We start from the raw sequence: 13,394 nt of genomic DNA on the forward strand, positions 1-13,394 counted from the left end.
TTACAAGGGCTGGCCATTCCTAATTATGCTAATAGTTTTTAATAGGCTAAGTCCCACTGAAAAGCCTCTGTATAAAGGCAGTGCTTTCTCTGGAGAGCAGTGTTAAGAAACAGCAGGAATTGTGTTTATTTTTTTAAACTGCTTTCCTGTGTAAGCTAATTTACAGTTTTCTAGTATATGCTTGACATTGAAGGGTGTGGTAGACCCTTTTGTCAGGTCTGGCTGGGCCTGTAGTTTTCAGTCTAAAGGAAAGACAGGTAGCAATGGAGAAACATCTAATGAAGAAGCGAGATGGGGGGGGGGGGGCACCAACTGATAGTCTGCAGGGGGGCACCAGAGACCCTTGGCACGGCCCTGTGGCTTGGTACCTTTGATTGAACTAGGCTGCGGAATACTTCCCTTGGGAAGAAAGGTTTGATTCTTTTAAGTTTCCACATTGCGTAGAACATTTTCTTTGCTGTATTTTTGGCATGTTCTTCGAGTGTGAGATTTCGGTCAATTGGGACTCCCAGAATTTTCAGGCTGTCTGAAACCGGAAGTGTGTAGTCTGGGGTGTTTATGGTATTGGGTTTGTTTGTGTTGTATTGTGAGGACACGATGAGACATTGTGTTTTTTTCTGCATTCAATTTTAGTTTGTTTTTTTTGTTGTTGTTGTTACATTTGTACCCCGCACTTTCCCACTCATGGCAGGCTCAATGCGGCTTACATGGGGCAATGGAGGGTTAAGTGACTTGCCCAGAGTCACAAGGAGCTGCCTGTGCATGAAGTGGGAATCGAACTCAGTTCCTCAGTTCCCCAGGACCAAAGTCCACCACCCTAGTTGATCCGGTGGGTCTCCACCCCCCCCCCCAAACCCCCAGAAAACTTTGTGGCCGCCGCCAGCCAAACCTTTTCCCACCTCCCACCCAGCAACGGGGAGGGGGGGGCTGGAGGTCCGGTGGACCTCCGGTCCCCCCGACGATCCCACCCCCTCCATGTTCAGGGAGGGCTGGAGATCCGGTGGGTCTCCAGCCCCCCCCAAACCCCCAGAAATTGTGAAGTGGCCGGCTCCGGCCAAACGCTCTCCCACCCTCCCACCCAGCGACGGGGGGGGGGGGGGGGGTGCTGGAGGTGCGGTGGGTCTCCAGCCCCCCCAAACCCCCAGAAATTGTGAAGTGCCTGCCTCCGGCCAAACGCTCTCCCACCCAGCGATGGGGATGTGGGGGCTGGAGGTCCGGTGGACCTCCAGCCCACCCCAACTCCTCCCCCCCCAGCGTTCTCCTTTTAATCCCTGGTGGTCCGTGGTGACAACCCCCCTCCCAGCCTCCCTACCTTTCATTGGAGGAGGGACGCAGCCTGCCTCCCTCCTCTTCCAGTCGACGCTGCCGCAAAATGGTGGCGCCCAGCCCCGCCCATTGCATCCTGGGATGCGCTGGGCAGGGCTACAGACCATGTAGCGTCGACTGGAAGAGGAGGGAGGCAGGCCCACCAGACCTCCAGTCCCCGTTGATCGGCTGTTTGACAGGCAGGCTGTTTGACAGGTTTGGGCTTTTGACAGCCCAGACCTGTCAAACAAGTGCGGGAGGATTGTGCTGAGCGCATGCTCGGCACAATTTGCCCACACTTCTACATGATAATCAAAGATAATTGCGCTGCTTAGATTTGCATGCATTATCTTTGATCATCTATGCAGTAAAGCCCTCTGCTGTTCCAGCGCTATTTTTAGAGCACTGTTCGGAACAGCGCGGGGCTTTGGATCATGAGGGCCTAAGTTTGTAACTGAGGCAATGGAGGGTTAAGTGACTTGCCCAAGATCACAAGGAGCAGCAGTGGAATTTGAACTGGCCACCTCTGGCTTGCAAGACTGGTGCTCTAACCACTAGGCCACTTGCTAAGTGGCAATTATCAGTGCTGATTGGCTTGTTAACTAATTAAGTTGCATGTGCATATCCAGAATATGACTGGATTTGCGTGCACAACTTAAATCGCGCTGTATAGTATCTGAGGGTATATGGCTAAAGGCAGAATAGAAACATCCTAATAGAATGGAATAGATTTATTGGGTGTATAAAGCCCAATTGGACAAAAGAGTTTTAGCTATTGTGATACTTTGGATTATTGAAATGCTATATGACTGTTAAGCACCCTCGAAGGCTTCAGTTAATCCTGAATGTACTAGGTTTTAGCCATTTGAGTGCACATCCATTGTTACACCAACTTCACTGACTTCCAATTAAGAAACAATGTTTATTTTAATTGTGAACTGCTTCAATTGTGTTCATTAAAAACTTGTATAAATAAATAAGTCACTTGTTATTTTATTTGTGTTTTATTTGCAAAAACCATTATACTTGAAGAGTAAGATTACGAATTTATGTTCCAACATGTAATTTAAGATTTTGCCATTCCACTTTATTGGAGATTGCTCCTGTTCATAAGGAAGTTTGGAGGTAAAAGGCATTTAGTTGTGTGGGTCCTTTTATATTGGAATAAACTGCTTTTGGAATTGAGATTGTCCCTTTTACCTTTTGCAAAAGGCTTGAAAATATTTTTGTTCTCTAATATTTAATTTTTGTACTTGTTTGATCTCTGTTTTTCTTCTTTGATTGTTTTTATTATTGATGTAAACCATTTTGAATGATTTTATTCTAACAGTGATACAAATCTTATATACATCTATAATTAGATATACTTATTTATTTAGATTTTGCTCACACTCTTTCAGTGGTAGCTTAAAGTGAGTTACATTCAGGTACACTGGGTATTTACCTGTTGGGTTCAAAATCTAACTTTGTACCTGAGGCGATAAAGGGTTAAGGTACTTGCCAAAGACCACAAGGAGCAGCTGTGGGATTTGAACCAGCCACCTCTGGATGTCAAGACCTTAACCACTAGGCCACTCCTCCACTCTGCAACTTAGAAGAAACAATGTGCAGAAATAGGTGTGGTTATCACCTATAGAGATGGGTGTGATTATAGAAATTGGTATCGTATTCCGTACTATGCAAGTGCTGGTGATTCTATGGTATAACTCAGGCTAGAGTTTCTGCAAGGCAATACCACTTCAGCGCATTCCAACATGCATTAATGCATATTATTTACTGCAGGTCCCATTTTATTCAGTGAGATCTATTTACTAATAACATGCACTAACAGCGTTAGTGCATGTTCACATGGTAGCTCACTAATAAATCTAGCCCTTTGGCATCCTGGAAAAGGACATGCACTATCCTCAGTACCCCCTGGAAGAGGGAATAAGAATCCGGCACTTACGCACACAGGTGGGCTGCGTCCCTGCCCACATTTGGTTGGACAGACACACCCGGGAGGGGAGTCCTTGGCGATCGTAGCCTCCATCGCAGAAATAATTGCAGGTGGCCCCATAGTTATTGCCTGCCGAGGTGCAAGTGATGTAGCCATGGAGAGGTGGTTTCAGAACAGGGCATCTGCTCACTGTAAAAAGAGGGAAAAGCACATGGTAGGTGTATTGTACACATAGGCTGACCATGACATGTGGTTGTCCTAGTTCTGTTACCTTTTCCAGCTTCCACTGGAACCTAGAGCAAGTCGTTTAACTCTTCAGTGTTCAGACTTCTGTGCTAAGCACCATGGGATAATACAGTTCTTTCTATATCAAAGAAATTCTGATAATTAACGTGAGGGGTAAAATTAGCATGGAACTGTACTTAGTGGGAGGGAAGGAATGCTGGAATTTGGGTGGGATTAGGGGTTCATGTGCAGGTTTTATAGAGATGTCGAGTAATAGAGACACCAGCTTTCATCTTTAAGGATTGACAACCTAGCAATTTAGGGATTATATAATAGTAAAGCGGTTGCAAATTCTGCAGGTGCTTTTATCTTTGGAATCTGCACCAGTAATCAAAGCAAAGTATACTGGGAGTTTTGTTTTGGTTCTTGCCTAAGGAACAATTATGCACAGAGATCTGTGTCGGATTTTTGGAACAAAATTACACTTGTCAATCAGAAGTGCATGTGAGATTTCATTGTTCATGCTGCCTCTTCTCCAGGAAACGCTTCAGTACACATGTTGTTGGGCAAGGCATATACCTGTGCCCCGCACAGAAGGTGGGCAATAATCAGAGTCCATTTGTGTAGATAAAACAGTATTTTATCTATAGATAAAGCTTTCATTATTGCCAGTCCTAGGAATATTCTTTCATTATGCCCTTCAAAGTTCAACCAGTTCAAAGCATATGTTATATAGACAACTTTAGCTTGCCCCCTACATAGAATCAAGGAGGGAGCAGAGAACATCTGGAAATACTGAGAACAGGTAAAACATGGCCTCCAGCACTGAATATCAAGGTTAGTGCGGCAACCCCGAAGTTAAACGAGCACCGGCCGATATTCAGAGACAGTTAACTCAACGGATAAAGCCAGGGTAGCCTTTTTGCTGTCCTAAATGTATTTGCGTACTAAAGGTTCCTTTTACAAAGCTGCGGTAGAAAGTGACCTTAGCATGCCCTCCATTAGGCTCATTTTTACCGCAGCTGGAAAATGGCTGATTTTCCAAATTAATAGCCATGCGTTAATGTTGCCATTAGCACATGACCATTAACAAAAATTAGTGCATGAGCCCTTACTGCCACCTACTTTGTAGGTGATAAGGGCTCATATGCTAATCCTGTGCTAATCAGTTAGTGCACAGCAATGCCAATGTGCTGATTAGCGCAGAAACAGCCACTCTATGCCTCCAGACACACCCCCCTCTAGGTGTGGATAGCGTGCACACATTTGAAATGTACTGCGAGATGCCTCAATGCCCCGTGGTAAGCCCTTATCAGCTGTGCTAAGCATGCATTATTGCTTACCGCAGCTTAGTAAAAGGACGCCTTAGCCAGTTGGCGGACTGAATATTGCCACTAAGGGCCAGATTCTATATATGGTGCCTAGAAAATCCATGCAGAAAACATTTCTGCTAAGCCTATTCTATAAGGGGTGCCTATATTTAGGTGCTGTATATAGAATACACTTAATTGATACCCAAGTGCCTAAAACTACGCATCTCCATTTACACAAATGAAAACATGAAATAAATCCTGGCGCATAGATTTATTTATTTGTTACATTTGTATCCCAAATTTTCGCACCTATTTGCAGGCTCAGTGTGGCTTACATAGTACCGTAAAGGCATTTGCCAAGCTGGTATGAACAAATACAGTAATGTTGTGGTAGAATAAGGTTCGTGTGTACAGACACATTAGGGAATCGTAGAGAGGAAGAGTTATTATATGTCCATTACGAGCTTTGGTTTAGTTGTGTTGCAGGGTCCAGGCATTTAAGTTGGGTTGGTAGGGTATGCCTTTTTGAACAGGTTAGTTTTTAAAGATTTCCGGAAGTTTAGGTGATCATAAGTTGTTTTCATGTCTTTTGGTAATGCGTTCCACATGGGACCATATTCTATAACTACAAGTGTAAATTTTGGAACACCGACAATACATCCATTTCCCTGCCCACAACCATGTCTCTTTTTACCTGCACACATTAGAATGTAGGTGCAGTGCGTTACAGAATATGCGTAGCAAGTTATGCGCATAAATTCTAATTATTGCCAATTAATGCTCATTATTTATTGCTTAAGACTGTTAACAATACTGATTGGTTTGTTAAGTCAATTAAGTTACATGCATTGTTACAGAATATGCTTGGATTTTGGCGTGGAACACTAGGCGTGTTATAGAGAATCTGGGGTAAACGACTAAGCAGTGGCTACGCCCAAACTCCACCCCTGGACCATCCCTAACCTAGCTGGTCAGAGAATGTCTGGTTTAGCAATATTCAGCAGCAGAACTACATGGTTAAATGTCACTGCATATCAGCAGCCAGCCAGCTCAGCGGGATTTAACCATGCAGGGGCCTCTCCTCCCTTTGAATATTGACCCCTTTATAATCTGCATCAATATGGAACCACCATTATGTAGAAAGAGCAGTATGATAGAATAAAGCCACAGTTTCAGAACAGCTCAGCCTTCCTAAAGAAAAGGCCACAAGGGGAAAGAAAAGGACACAGGAGGGAGAGGGAGAAGTTGTAATGGTGGTGTTCTTCGGCCAGCTGCCCCCTATTTACTACAGCAAGTTAATACAGACAGAAAACCAAAAACTAGCTGATCTGGCCTTAATGGCTATTGGCTATCTTTGTGAAATTCAGACTTCTATCCAGGGGAGGCAGGAGGCCCAGAAGGAGCTGAGTACGCATATTTTCATTCATTCATTTAGATTTCACTCATGCCTTTTCAGTATTTGTTCAAGGTAAATTATAGTCATGTAGAGAAGTTATTTCCCTGTCCCCAGAGGGTTTAAGAGTTTACAGTCAAGTTTGTGACTGAACCCCAGCTTCCCTGGTCCTAATGGTCCCTACCTTGTACCTTGACAGTGAACTTGCAGCTGGCTTTGTTGTAAGCTCGATCGTAGGCAGTGTAGCGGATAATATGTTCCCCTTCTGGGAGTTCTGAACCAGGTTCTGGACCTTGTAGTTTCACTCTGGAGAACATACAAATATACAAACCCAAATATTAAAAAGCATGAATGCAATGGCAAATTGTCCCTCTTTCTCTCTTCTTCTCTTTCCTGAGAATAATATCCTGAACCGCCCCCCCCCCCACACAAAAAAAACAGACTATTGATAAGGAACATAAGCCCAATTTCATTTATGCTCCAGTACCAATGATCACAGTTGCTCTCTTTCTCCTCACATCTCCACAACTAGATTTCCTCTCTACTTGTCCCATGCTTTCTTGAATTCCATTATTGCTTTTCTCTCCAGCACCTCCAACAGGAGGCTGTTCCATGCATCCACCACCTTTCTGTGAAGAAATGTTTTGTGATGTTGCTCCTAAGTCTAACTCCTTAGGGTGGGGAATGGAGCAGAAGCCTTTTGTGATTCTTGTGCAGAATTTATTCTCATGTCGCCCTCACAGTACTGACAGCTTACACATAGAAGGGAGGCGCTCCTTTCTGTGCATTGCATGGAATGCTCATTATAATACTAACTAGGAAAAAAGGCCCGTTTCTGACACAAATGAAATGGGCGCTAGCAAGGTTTTCCTCGGAGTGTGTGTGTTTTACAGAGTGTGTGTGAGAGTGAGTGTGTGATAGAGAGAGAGTGAATGTGTGAGTGTGTGTGACAGAGAGAGAGAGTGAATGTGTGAGTGTGTGTGACAGAGAGTGAGACTGTGTGCGAGAGTGTGTGTGTGTGTGTGTGTGTGTGTGAGAATGAGAGTGTGTGCCAGGGGCCCCCTCCCTCCCTCCCAGTTTCAGGGTCCGGCTGCCCCCCTCCAAGTTCCAGGGTCATTGCCCCCCTCCCCCTCCCTCCCAGTTTCAGGGTCACCCCCCTCCCTCCCTCCCAGTTTCAGGGTCCGGCTGCCCCCTCCAAGTTCCAGGGTCGTTGCCCCCCCCTCTCTCCCTCCCTCCCAGTTCCAGGGTAGTTGCCTCCCTCTTCCCCCCCCCCTCCAGCCACCCTGTGATGTTTAAGTGAAAAATTAGGGAGCTGTGAGTGTGTGTGTGTGTGTGTGTGTGTGAGAATGAGAATGAGAGTGTGTGCCAGGGGCCCCCTCCCTCCTGGTTTCAGGGTCCGCCCTCCCACCCACCCAGTTCCAGGGTCGTTGCCCCCCTCTCTCCCTCCCTCCCAGTTCCAGGCTAGTTGCCCCCCCTCCAGCCACCCTGCGATGTTTAATTGAAAAATTAGGCAGCTGTGTAGTGTAACAAAACGCACCTGCAACGTTGTGAAGCTGACTCCGTGGCTTCATTGAAGTGAAGGGTTGGTAAGGTTCATCTGATTCGTGAGTTTGCAACCATCTCTCTCGGCCCCGCCCTCGAGCCTCTGATAGGTCCGCCGCCCTCAACGTCAAAACATGATGATGTCGCGGACGTTAAAACGTGATGACGTCGAGGGCGGCGGACCTATCAGAGGCGGGAGGGTGGAGCCGAGAGAGATGGTTACAGATTCACGAATCTGATGAACCTTATGAACCCTTCACTTCAGTGAAGCCACGGAGTCAGCTTCAGAACGTTGGAGGTGCTTTTTATTATAGTAGAGATTAGCTCATTTTAATACATTTGCATTGGGTTCTCGGTAGCTGCTATGGCATGCAGTTAAAGCCATGCAAAACCCCTTTGGTACAAAATAAGTACCTGTATATATGTAAACCACTTTGAATGTAGTTGCAAAATACCACAGAAAGGCAGTATATCAAGTCCCATTTCCCTTTCCCCTTTGTGTATTAGACGTTACATAACATTTGCTTTAGACCAGCTCCAACAGTTCTACAGCAAACGTTGCAATCACGGTAAGCTTTGTGCATTGGCCCCATAGTAACATAAAGAACATTCTTTCCTTTAAAAGAAAGTTTTTCTTGTGAATGTACTTACTTTACTTTACACTGTTTGATTTTTTTGCCACCAAAACAGCCTGAGGCAAATTACAAATTAAATTTACACATAATCTAACCCTTCATAAAAAAAATACCAATAATCCTTAAGGATCTAATTCCTCTTAATCCTTTCCTGAAAACTTATCTTATAAAACCATGCTTTCAGGCATTTAAAAAATTTTTTGTGGCATTGAATTTGTCAGAGAAATATTTGAATGTTTCTATCTTATCTCCCCTGTCTCCTCTAGACTATAAATTTTTAAGCCTCATTTCACATGGCTTTCAATGTAAGTGTGAACCATTTTGTAGCCATTTTCTGGATTCCATCTTTACCCTATTTACTCCTGCTGGAATTCTGCGCAACTGTGGAGCTCAAATTCCCCAGCCATATAGAATTCAACATTTTTGTGCAGCCCCCTGCCGCCACCCCCAAGCTTTTGGTGCTGGTTGGCTGGCTGGTTCCCCTGCCACCCCTGAGCCTCAGTAGGTCCTCCCTGGGCCTATCTGAGCATGCCCTGGTGGTCTAGTGGCTTCTTCAGAGGCAGGAAAGAACCCCACTCTTTCCTGCCTGCTGTCGCTGCTCTTTGGCTGGGGCCCTTGCTTCTTCAAATTGGCCACAAGACTTCAAGCGGTAATCTCATGAGACTGCTGCAGGAAGTCTTGGTGGCCATTTGGCAAAAGCAGCGGCACTTGCCCAGAGAAGCAGCAGTGGGAAAGAAAGAGTGGGGTTCTTTCCTGCCCTGAAAGAGGTACTACCAGTGCAGCTCCTCCTCCTCTTACTTCACAGGTGAATGCAGAGGCAGCTGAAAAAAATACAGATGATGTGTAGGTGCTGGGAAGGAGGGGGCTGCAAAAAAAAAAAAAAGGTGGAGGGAGGGATTGTAAAAAAGGTGGAGGGGTGGAAGGAGGGCTGTAAAAAAATAATGTGGAGAAAGGGAAGGAGCTGTAAAAAAGGGTGGATGCTATTTGTGGGTGCAGAGAGGGAGGGTACTGTAAAGTAAGGTGGAAGCTGTGGAGGGAGGGGGCTGTAAAAAAAGGTGGAAGCTGTGGAGGGAGGGGGCTGTAAAAAAAGGTAGATGCTGTGGATGGAGGGAGGGAAGGAAGTGGGTTGTAAAAAAGCTATGTATGGGTGCATGGAGGGAGGGGGTTGTAAAAAAAGGTAGATGCTCTATGTGTGGGGGGACGGTAGGAGGGGCAGTTAAAAAAAAAGGGTGGATGCTGTAAGTGAGTGGTGGGAGGGAAGGGAAGGAGACAGTGAAAAAGGTAGCTGCTATGTGTGGGGGAAGAGAGGGGGCTGTAAAAAAGGTGAATGCTATGTGTGGGTGTGGGGAGGGAGGGAGGGGTCTGTAAAAAAGGTGGATGCTATGGGTGCTGGGATGCAGGCTGGGAAAAATATCGATGGTATCTGTGTACAGGGAGGAGGGCTGCAATATTGGTTAAATTATGACAAATAAACTTGCAGAATTTTTAATTTTTTGCACAGAATTTAGATTTTTGTGGTGCAGAATTCTGGCAGGAGTACCTTTTTATATCCTTTCAAAGCTACAAGCTCCAGCACTGGACACAGTATTCTAGATGTTGTCTCATCAATGACTTTATTATATAGAAGGCTGCTAAAAAACCGTTTGTCTCTCACCTTGTAATGATGCCATCAGCAGAGTCTTTTACTTGTGGTGGGTTCCAGTTCACCAGCGCCGTCAGCTTATTGGGCTCAGCCAGCTTCTCTCGGGAGGGAGGGCACCGAATCTTTGGAGGCTCAAGGTCTTCAAAAATACAACAACATATCCAGAATAAACTCCAGGAAATCACAGATAAAAACCAGTGCAAATATCTCTGATTAAATCCCAAGGGAAACTGTGATATTTTCAAAGCAGAAAAACCTGAGGCCAATCGTCCCTGCTCCTTATGGATTGCTTCCTCAGATGGACTCTCAGGCCTCATTGTTTCTAACTTAACCTCTTCTTCCAGGGTTTTGTTTGTGTTTCTTTTCTATCTGCCTGTATGTCTTATTAGAATGTAAGCTTCGTAAAGCAAGGACTGCTTATTAAGGTGCACAGCCAAAATAATTTCAATTTGTTTAGTTTCCTTGTTTATTGGAATTTTCATTTTGCTACTTTTTTTCATTTGGGGTAATATCATAACTAATGCACACTCTTTGGAAAGAGGGCATATTCCCTGGGATTCTATGTAGCATACCAGTATTTCCGCATGGAAATCGAAGCGTATTCTATAACAATGCACAGAAGCTAATTGGTTAAAAAGCTAATTAGAGCTGATAACTGCATGTTAACAACAAATTATCAGCACTAGTTGGCATTAATTAGAATTTACACGCACTACTAGCTAAGTATATTCTGTAACGTGATGCGTGTAAATTCTAAGTCGTGTAGTTGAAAATGGGGTGTGGCCATGGGTGTGGAATGGGCAGGTTGTGGGCATATCTAAAATCTATGCACGTTGTTATAGAATCCATCTGCTCTGCGCCTAATTTAGGTGTCGGGATTTACACCAGGTTTTACTTGGCATAATTGGCCACAACTAAATTTTTCCACGTGGACTGGTGTTGGTGTATTTTATAAACAGCGCAGAAATTTAGCTTATTCTATACAGTATGCCTAAATTAAGGTGTACTTTATAGAATATACTTAACCAAATTTCTAGGTGTGATATATAGAATCTGTCCATTAAAGGTTTTTCCTTTTCTGTCAGGCAAAAAACAACATGAAATGACATCTGGGAAATGTTGTTGCCTTGTTCCATATCATTTCAAATGAATGCATTACCTTTAAGGATTGTTTTAATATCATGCATGTTTTATTGTGATCTGCTGTGGATAAAGGAAGAATATAAATTGTTGAAATAAATAAATTATGTGAGTCTGTAAAGTGCGGTATACAACTGGTAGCACAAAGCAAATAATAATAGTAATAACCCCCCCCCCCCCCCCCCCAAGGAAACAGTGCTGCAAAGGAGACAATGATCTAAACTAGAGCAGTGGTTCTCACACCTGTCCTGGGGAACCTTCAGCCAGACAGGTTTTCAGGATAACCACAATGAATATGCATGCGAGAGACTTGCAGGCCTACGTCCTCCATTACAGGCAAATCTCTCTCATGCATATTCATTATTACTAACCCCAGTAATCACTTATATCCATATATATACAATATATATGGATATAAGTGATTACTAGGGTTAGTAATAATAATATGTAATCAGATTGAAATTTGGGAACTCAATAAAGATTTTATGCATATTCATTAGGGATATCCAGAAAATCCAACTGGCTGGTAGGCCCCCTGTACAGGTCTGAGAACCACTGTACTAGAACATATATCCTGGATAAACTCAAGGGGACAGTGATACACACCAGAACAGACATCCAGGTAGATCCCAGGTAAACTGTGAGGTCCTGCACCAGCTCCAGTTGATTCAGAATGCAGCAAGCAGCAAGACTCATAGAAGGTTGCAAGCGACGTGACCACATCACACCATTTTTGCAAAACCTTCATTGGCTACCAGGGCTACATTTAAAACCCTATGTCTGATCTTCAAGGCCCTGAAAGGAAATGGCCCCAAGTATATGAAGAATAGGATGATCCTCCACACACCGCCAAGGACACTAAGGTCCTCCCAAGGACTTTCACTAACTACACCCTCTCCAAAAGACATTAAATGATGTGATACCTGCAAGCGAGCCTTCTCCGGAGTAGCCCCCATACTCTGGAATGCATTGCCTGAAAGGCTCCGCTTAACACAAGACTACCTCTACTTCAGGAAGCAGGTGAAAGCTTGGCTCTTCAACCAAGCCTTTAACGGAAGAAGTAACTAACTTGTTAGTCTCACTCACACACACAAGGATTGACTCGGGCTGCACATACTGCAGCGGGACATGTTTATCCACTCCTAACCTAGCTGAGATAATATTTAACCATCTCTGACCTCACGTGTAACTTTCTTCAAATCAATTACCTTACTTTCTAATTCTTCCTACTTTCTTACTCATCTATATGTTACAACTTTGCCTTACCCCTCACTACCAATTATAATGTTCTAGCACAAATTGTGTTGTCATTGCAAGTAGTACACCATGCCATACTTTGTATTGTTGTTCGAATATTTTTACTGCTCTAATTGCCTCCTGGCTCATGTTTGATCTATTCTTACTGTATACCGCCTTGAGTGAATTCCTTCAAAAAGGCGGTAAATAAATCCTAATAAATAAATATATATATATACACCATGACAGACTCCAGGCAGTAGTAAGACTTGTATATGTGGAATTTACCTACACATATTGGCTCAGTGCCACTCCACTTTCCATCCTCCGTGCAGGTTCGACTACGATCCCCCTCTATGACATACCCAGGAGCACATGTGTAATCACAGCGAGAGTCCACATGAACTCCGATAGAGCAGTAGTAGGAGCCATTCGGCAGTGCCGGCAGCACATAGCAGCGGATTCCTAGACGAGAAATAATATCAGCAACGCAGAAGACGCTAATATGATTCACAAACATCAAGCAGTAGCTCCTTGTGACTCTGGGCAAGTCACTTAACCCTCCATTGCCCCATATAAGACGCATTGAGCCTGCCATGAGTGGGAAAGCACAGGGTACAAATGTAACAAAAACAAAAAAAAGACAAAGGAAGTGGATCATACAGGAACAGTGAAGCCTAAAAGAAGTCCTATTCTGGGAAAATTTTAGTGAATCAGGCCATAACGTTTTGAATGCTGATCGTTTTTAACATGTGTTAGGACTGTGTGTATGTATGTGGGGTTTTTTTTTTTTTTTTTTAAGAAGTATCTGTGGCAAACTTCTCCTGAAACAATGGACCGTTCTTATGAAATCCATCAGTTTCAGATTTCTTTATCTGTCACTGTTCTGTTCAGTGTTCAATTCTTGTCACCGTATCTTAAAAAAGATATAATGGAATTAGAAAAGTTTCAAAGAAGATTGACCAAAATGATAAACGGGATGAAACTCCTCCCATATGAGGAAAGGCTAAAGAGGTTAGGGCTC

The 13,394-nt window shown here is 44.0% G+C and overlaps 1 protein-coding gene across 2 annotated transcripts in view; it reads right to left on the reverse strand.

Annotated features, from left to right (window-relative positions):
• Positions 1-13,394, reverse strand: part of SRPX2 (sushi repeat containing protein X-linked 2) — a 72,540-nt gene that overhangs the window by 14,802 nt on the left and 44,344 nt on the right. For both annotated transcript variants that reach the window (XM_030208887.1, XM_030208888.1), the window contains exons 5-8: positions 12,659-12,835; positions 10,007-10,133; positions 6,360-6,481; positions 3,254-3,433 (exon numbers count right to left, since the gene is read on the reverse strand). In XM_030208887.1, the coding sequence (XP_030064747.1) occupies positions 3,254-3,433; positions 6,360-6,481; positions 10,007-10,133; positions 12,659-12,835 (606 nt within the window). The remainder of the gene's footprint in view (positions 1-3,253; positions 3,434-6,359; positions 6,482-10,006; positions 10,134-12,658; positions 12,836-13,394) is intronic.

Source organism: Microcaecilia unicolor, chromosome 7 (genome assembly GCF_901765095.1).
Source record: "Microcaecilia unicolor chromosome 7, aMicUni1.1, whole genome shotgun sequence".
NCBI classification, from domain to species: domain Eukaryota; kingdom Metazoa; phylum Chordata; class Amphibia; order Gymnophiona; family Siphonopidae; genus Microcaecilia; species Microcaecilia unicolor.